The sequence below is a fragment of the Ylistrum balloti genome, unplaced genomic scaffold (genome assembly GCF_031769215.1).
Source record: "Ylistrum balloti isolate Yb309-2 unplaced genomic scaffold, AGI_CSIRO_Ybal_v1 Utg370794, whole genome shotgun sequence".
Classification (NCBI taxonomy): domain Eukaryota; kingdom Metazoa; phylum Mollusca; class Bivalvia; order Pectinida; family Pectinidae; genus Ylistrum; species Ylistrum balloti.
Genome location: NW_026782463.1, coordinates 1020781 through 1029035, shown reverse-complemented (window position 1 = coordinate 1029035; position 8255 = coordinate 1020781). Strand labels below are relative to the sequence as shown.

The 8255-nt window shown below is 38.1% G+C and overlaps 1 protein-coding gene across 1 annotated transcript; it reads right to left on the bottom strand.

Moving 5' to 3' along the window:
- Positions 1–2231: 2231 nt before the first annotated feature.
- On the bottom strand, positions 2232–7078 carry LOC132558504 (uncharacterized MFS-type transporter YhjX-like). Its single transcript, XM_060223071.1, has 3 exons — positions 6913–7078; positions 3468–3674; positions 2232–3247 (listed from the first exon to the last, which is right to left on the bottom strand). The coding sequence occupies exons 1-3, from the start codon at positions 7076–7078 to the stop codon at positions 2232–2234; spliced, it is 1389 nt and encodes a 462-aa protein (XP_060079054.1).
- Positions 7079–8255: the final 1177 nt, after the last annotated feature.

Here is an 8255-nt window from a genome sequence, read left to right as displayed (position 1 = left end):
ATTATTCCATTACTGTTCATCAATCAAAAAAATGATAAATAGTCTATTTATACAACAATATTTACCGCTGTAGTGTAAGAACGACAACTCTTGTTTTAAGATGCGGCAATCAGCCAGTCAACAATTTCGGACCAAATATACTTTTGGTTGATGTAATAAATATTTTAAAAGTCGGTCAAAAGGTAATTCTACGTAATTACTACAAAGTAAACGTGTATAAATGTTACTGGATGGAAGTAAACAGTCGACATACATTTAAATACAAACTTGGGAACAGATAGACAGAATCTCGGTCGTTAGAATGTCATGATTACCGGTCATCCAAATACCGATTGTTTACTACCATCCAGTGACTGGTCACTTATTATTGGCAATCTTATATAATTTATTATCGTAATCTGAAATAAAAATCACGTTTAAATTCCTCGTTTAACCAAATTTTGACGTCAGCAAGTTCAAATCCAAGAAGAGCCAAAAAATTAAGTCCCTTGCGTCATCACAGACAATATTTTTATGAAATAGGATTATCACAAATTGTCGGGCGACACCATGGTAACGCACTCGCCTTTCACCTAGCCATTCGGGGTTCGATTCCCAGAATGGACGTGAACAGGTATGGGATCACCTGCCCGATCACGTGGGATTTCCCCCCGGGTACTCCGGTTTCCTCCAACAGAAAGACCCCTCGCACGCTTCCATCCGAGCCAACAAGAGTGATTAATATAAGTTTGTATACTTATTTCATAATTGTTGTTAAAAAATAAAAAGTTCATATTCACAAATTGAACTTGTTTTCGTCATATAAAAGTGTTATCGTTATGTTTTTATTTGAAATATTGATAATTGATTTCTAATTTAAAATTGATGCGTCTCTTAAATAATAAGCGACCTGTCTTTGCATTTTCGTGTCGTGGATTTATGCTATTTTTAGATGAGAATAACCATGGAAAGTAACAAAGATCACAAATACACTTTATTTATAACCGATTTTATTCGTTGACTGTCGGATCGACATCTAACAGACGACGTTGATAAACTTGGCACATCACGTGTTTAACAATTTTGTTCTGTCATAATTCATAAAGACATGTTTTTAATTTGATGGGCTCTAACTTAAGTTTGACAACTTCGGATATAATAAAATCTTTGATAATTGAATGAACTAAATGATTTTCAAACGACAAAAGTCAAATGGCCTATTTCCATTACGTCTCTAATATGAGAAGTGCGTGTGCTCATTTTTATATATGATTAAACAAATATATGTATGTATGTTAATTATGCATACATTTTGCACAGAAAGCAAATAGAGCGTGTTTAGTGTCATAGTAACTATATATAAGTCAATTCACATATTCATGTGAATTGTCAGAAGTACATTAGCACCAAAACTTATGAATATATTACATGATAATACTGGAGTCGTGTATTTTGAAATTAGATTGTTTTATGTTAATATATCTTAAATCAGTTAATACTGTCGAGGAAATACAATCGGGATTAAAAACAAAAAGTACTAACAAATTTGAAATATAGTAATCAAAAACAGCTTATGCTGTTTTTGATTACTATATAGTTAGAATCAATCTCATCAGTGATACTTTCACAAACAGGATAAATCACAAAATCAATATTCACGGAAGAAAGGCCAGTCTCTACATTAATTAATATATATTTTTACTAATTAAGAAAAGAAATACATTATTCTCAGTATAAATATCGTAAGCTTCTAAGCTTTTCCATACAAATTGAGCGGGATTTTTTTTTAATAATTTCAAAATCAAAGGCAAAATAATTGAGGATACTCACACGTCACGCGTGATTCAATATTCGTATCTTTCATCTTAAATAATATCGTATAATAAAAATAAATTTGGTGTATTTGTATTTATAAATCAAACATCCCTGCCATTATAAGTGGTTATGCATGCAACAATAATTACAACAGTGCCCGTTACTTTCATGTATATCTCATAAAATGCCGGATTTTATTACCGTCATTGCCTCTAAAATTGCATGTGTCATTGTAGATACAAATTGAGTGTGATATATTTGAGAAAAGCGATTGAAACTGTATTTCATGATATTCATATGATTTATCACAGTTTCTACATATATATTACATGTATACTTAGACAATAGAGACAATGCCAGAGTTTACAGCGCAGTCCCTATCTCACAATCTTAAAAAGCACGCTAATATTATATCTTTTGAACTCTTTTGCACTCAATTAATCAAAACTCTCAAATCTATGTTGATTGGAATTCCGTCGCTTCCACAAAAGAACAGTGCCAAGAATGACAGCTACGATACCAGATGCTAATGCTACTGCGTGCCCTCGACGAACACACTCTATACCGTTACAGTATATATCACTAGGGTTTTTCTTAGCGGCGTCATAAAAAGCGCCAAAACTTTCTTGTGCTCCTAGACCCATTAATGACCCAAGGAACAGAGCAATACCCCAGTTTCGCCCAAGGTCGGCAACATCGAAGAACTCGCTCATAATGGTCGGAGAGATGGACCAGACTAATCCAACTCCTATACCGCAGAATATGGTCGCAATCACGATCCACGTGTAGCCATCTGCCAACGACACTACAAGTACCTGACACACGACGAACGATATACATCCCGCTATCAAAATGGTCAACCGCGGTAACCTATCTCTGAAGTAGTCAGAAAATGTCCCAATGCACACACTGATTAAGGCATTCGTTATGGGAACGATGAGCACCACGTCGGGGTCGTGTGAGGAAAAGTTCATGGCGTCAGTCGTTTGTGTTAAAGCTATAACATACACTAGTCCAACGGTGGAAGCGAAAGTAAACATCAAAGTGAAGATATAAAAATCGACATTTCGTAAAAGATCGCGGAGCGGAGTGCCTTCAATTTTTCTGGTTTTTGTTACCTCATCGCAGCAAGTGCTTGAACTTTCTTCCATAGAAATATTAGTTTGCAGTTCACGTTGTTCCATAAGTTCATTCGGTTTTGTGTAAATTCTCAGAAATATCATACATATGATATCTGTAATACCAAACGAGATGGCAAACATCAACATCATAGTTGTAAAACTTTCGGTGCTTGCTGGATCTCCTATCACATGGTAATAAATAGCCGCGAATACGGACGGACTTCCAGCGAAAAACGCATTGAGTAATCCCACTATTTTGCCTCTGTGTTTTTCGTCAAAATTTATGACATTTGTGTTGAGAGCTACCATGTAGGTGAAAACAGATCCAAGACCTGAAAAGTTACCGATCAACAATATTAAAACAAGTGTTATTTCCCAATGTTTCATTACTTAAGGTATATGTTATTATAAATAAGACTGTAGTTTAAACGCCTAGATACAAATCTGTTTTTTTTATCTACTTCAGCTTGTAGATTGATTTAATCAATGATTACCTTTAACTTAATATGTGATAATTGCATTGCTGTTAGACATAGACTCCAGTCGACATACCTGACAAGAAGAAATAGATTGCCATCAACCAGCTCTTGTTCTGGTAGAAAGACACGTATTTGGTGGTACTCCATAGTAGAGTGTAGGCAAGCACCGATACAATTACGCCCCCTAGCGACGCCCATTGGGGTCCAAAATGGTCATAGAATTTGCCGGGAATGAAACCAAAGCCAAGTCCTATGTTAAGCAGCGATGACTGAAGTTGAACTAGAAGAAAAAACACACAAGAAAAGTTACATATTCAAATGAACTGATATTTGACTTTATCAATACTTAAGACATTGTCATGCGTGTTCGATTGCTGTCAATAAGCTTTCTAATCCCGTTATTTCGAAGCATTTATATCAAGAAAAGGCAGTTCAGCACTAGAAGTTGAATTAATGGATTGTGGATTTAACAGACTCCCATAAAGCTTTTGACCCGTTTTATTTCTCTCCTAAACTTCAGGAAAGTCTCCATCCGTTAGTTGATTACTTTAGATTCCATCAGTCGCATCCTAGGTTTCAAAATTTAGGCCCTTAGCATTACAAACGGGTTTAGAAGGACGAAACAGCTGTATAATGTTTGACTCCATTTTATCTAACTCTAAATTTGAACTAAAAAGTTCTATTCACTTGTTTCTTTTGTGTTATCTTAAGAAAACTTTCTTTACAAATACTGAAGCATACTTCGTGTAAAGTAAGTCTTAAGGCGAAAAGAAATTTTTGAAAGTCTGGTTGACAATGTCTTTACAAAGTAAGGTGGGAAGATGTTCAAATTGTTAACTGGCATAAACATGGGAACGACGTCTCTCTCTTCATTTGTTTTCATGCGATGCCAAATTTACAAGAGATCTTACAAAGCATATCACAAAGACCTTGTAAAGCCCTTCAGCTTCACTTTTAGATATATTGATGAAATCTTGGCAATAAATGTCAAGATTTTTTTTTCATTTGTATAACGTATATAATCACCTGAATTGGAAGTCAAAAACACGACACACTCTTTTTCTTACAGCAACTCAATACAGACGCCTATCCAACTAGATGTATGATAGCGTGATGATTTCAGATTTCCAATTTTCCATTTCTTGATGGTGATATTCTTGCTTCCCCTTTCATTTTTATGGCAAAAATGATTCCATGTTCAAGACTTTTCTCCAATTTCATGATTTTAGTATAAGATAATGACAACTACAGTGATCTCATTCTGGAAATATGGCATATTGTCATGCCTGGTAGTAGGTTGTGATGCCGATAGTTAAAGTGTATAAGCCACCATACCCCTACCTCACCCTTCTCTAGTTAGAGTGTATAAGCCACCATACCCCTACCTCACCCTTCTCTAGCTAGAGTGTATTAGCCAGCCTACCCCTATCTCACCCTTCTCTAACTAGAGTGTATAAGCCAGCATACCCCTACCTCACCCTTCTCTAGTTAGAGTGTATAAGCCAGCATACCCCTACCTCACCCTTCTCTAGTTAGAGTGTATAACTCACCATACCCCTACCTCACCCTTCTCTAGTTAGAGTTTATAACTCACCATACCCCTACCTCACCCTTCTCTAGTTAGAGTGTATAACTCACCATACCCCTACCTCACCCTTCTCTAGTTAGAGTGTATAAGCCAGCATACCCCTACCTCACCCTTCTCTAGGTAGAGTTTATAACTCACCATATCCCTACCTCACCCTTCTCTAGTTAGAGTGTATAACTCACCATACCCCTACCTCACCCTTCTCTAGCTAGAGTGTATAAGTCACCATACCCCTACCTCACCCTTCTCTAGTTAGAGTGTATAACTCACCATACCCCTACCTCACCCTTCTCTAGTTAGAGTGTATAAGTCACCATACCCCTACCTCACCCTTCTCTAGTTAGAGTGTATAACTCACCATACTCCTACCTCACCCTTCTCTAGTTAGAGTGTATAAGTCACCATACCCCTACCTCACCCTTTTCTAGTTAGAGTGTATAAGTCACCATACCCCTACCTCACCCTTCTCTAGTTAGAGTGTATAACTCACCATACCCCTACCTCACCCTTTTCTAGTTAGAGTGTATAAGTCACCATACTCCTACCTCACCCTTCTCTAGTTAGAGTGTATAAGCCAGCATACCCCTACCTAACCCTTCTCTAGGTAGAGTTTATAACTCACCATATCCCTACCTCACCCTTCTCTAGTTAGAGTGTATAACTCACCATACCCCTACCTCACCCTTCTCTAGTTAGAGTGTATAACTCACCATACCCCTACCTCACCCTTCTCTAGTTAGAGTGTATAACTCACCATACCCCTACCTCACCCTTCTCTAGTTAGAGTGTATAAGTCACCATACCCCTACCTCACCCTTTTCTAGTTAGAGTGTATAAGTCACCATACCCCTACCTCACCCTTCTCTAGTTAGAGTGTATAACTCACCATACCCCTACCTCACCCTTTTCTAGTTAGAGTGTATAAGTCACCATACTCCTACCTCACCCTTCTCTAGTTAGAGTGTATAAGCCAGCATACCCCTACCTCACCCTTCTCTAGGTAGAGTTTATAACTCACCATATCCCTACCTCACCCTTCTCTAGTTAGAGTGTATAACTCACCATACCCCTACCTCACCCTTCTCTAGTTAGAGTGTATAACTCACCATACCCCTACCTCACCCTTCTCTAGTTAGAGTGTATAAGTCACCATACCCCTACCTCACCCTTCTCTAGTTAGAGTGTATAACTCACCATACTCCTACCTCACCCTTCTCTAGTTAGAGTGTATAAGTCACCATACCCCTACCTCACCCTTTTCTAGTTAGAGTGTATAAGTCACCATACCCCTACCTCACCCTTTTCTAGTTAGAGTGTATAACTCACCATACCCCTACCTCACCCTTTTCTAGTTAGAGTGTATAAGTCACCATACTCCTACCTCACCCTTCTCTAGTTAGAGTGTATAAGCCAGCATACCCCTACCTCACCCTTCTCTAGGTAGAGTTTATAACTCACCATATCCCTACCTCACCCTTCTCTAGTTAGAGTGTATAACTCACCATACCCCTACCTCACCCTTCTCTAGTTAGAGTGTATAACTCACCATACCCCTACCTCACCCTTCTCTAGTTAGAGTGTATAACTCACCAGTGGCGTAGCAAAACATTTCTAGGACTGTATGCTTTCAAGAAAGGATCCAAGGGCGAAGCCCCGGTTAAGGGGGTCTAGGGGCGCAGTAAGGTTAAAAAAGAAGGGCAAATATATCTCAATGGAATTCGAGTGTATGTTTAAGCATACAAGCATACATTGTTGCTACGCCTCTGCTCACCATACCCCTACCTCATGCTTCTCTAGTGAGTGTTTATAAGCCACCATCCCCCTACCTTAGCTGGTCTATGTCTTGCGATTTTGTTTGTCATCCTCTATACCCGACTATCAATATTTTTCGTTAATCTGATAATGAGGTAGTTACATCCACAACACTTACCTTCAGTTTCGGTGTAATTAAATGTGGTCTTGATAGCGTTTTCATATACGTTGAAGACAAACAATGACCCCGTCACAAATTTGGCGAGACATCCCACTGCCAACCCTACCCACTTCATCGTGTGGAAATGGCGCGGGGAAGACGTCTCGTCCGGAAATAGCCCCATCTTACAAACTGAAATGGGTTACATAGCTGTTGGACGGAGGAAAGAAAGTCATCTGACAGATAAATTTGTAAATATTACGTACAAGCAGGACTGTTTGATATCGCTATATTTGTTTAACATACAAATGTACTTACTAATGTGTTACTATACCATAAAAAGTCACAAAATGCACCAGCTGTCATTTCCAGGACTAAGCATTGATCCTATCTAGGTATAGCCGTGTACAGTTGTTGACATAAATAAATACTTAGACAATCATTACTCCATCATACTGACTGATACAAGTTGAGATCGATAGAGGATCGTATCCTAGAAATGACGATGGTAGTGTCATGTTGAAACTTATGATGAAATGACAGCTGGAGTGTCCAGTCGTTACATAAGCTACATACATTGAGAGTATCATTTGTATATGAATTTTACAAGCACAATATTTAGTTTCAGCGACCTATAAACGTATGTTACTCACCAGATCACCGCCCGATTCATCTGGACATCAATGTTTATGTTTCTGCACACTTACAGCTTTTATAAATCACGAGCTAAGACATTCTTATGTGACACACAATCAAAGTGAAATGTAAATCATAGGAAGATAAATTTGCTTACATTCTGAGTTGAGTTGATCACCTGTTTAGGAAGTCACGTGTCTCGATATAGTACATTTACTGTATATGGTTCGTTAGAGCGTGGTAGCTATTTAGTCCATGTTTCAAATATACCCTTTCCTTTATCACTAACCTGAACATCAGTATATAGAACAGTTCGTATACACTGTACACACATACTGATAGTATGATAACCGTGCCTAGGGCTTCCTATTGGACGAGGAATTAGTGAGTGAACTGGAGAACTGCTGGTTCATTTATTTATTTAGAAAAGATTACTACTATTTCCGTTTTCATTCCTATGTAAAGTTGCTGACCGACCGACCTGCTGACCTAACCGATATAGCATGGACAATGATGTTTATTTACGACATCCCCTGACAAGATAACAGTACTAAATCACGTGATCTGTCAACGCACCCACAACGTGTGTGTTTTCCTTGTTTGTTTTTGTTTTTGTGTTTTTTCCCAAAAGAGCGGTGTTTGCTGGAGTTTGCGACCATAACAGATTTTTTTTTCTACAGTCAGTTACTTTCTAGCACATAACTTCTTGCCCAGTCACCTCCTAG

Bases quoted from the DNA above. Each gene is read 5' to 3' on its own strand.
- LOC132558504 (XM_060223071.1), bottom strand. From the start codon at position 7,078: ATGGGGCTATTTCCGGACGAGACGTCTTCCCCGCGCCATTTCCACACG. The intron at 3,675-6,912 runs GTAAGTGTTGTG...TTTTTCTTCTAG, and splicing joins TAATTACACCGAAACTGAAG to TTCAACTTCAGTCATCGCTG. The intron at 3,248-3,467 runs GTATGTCGACTG...GTAACTTTTCAG, and splicing joins AATCTATTTCTTCTTGTCAG to GTCTTGGATCTGTTTTCACC.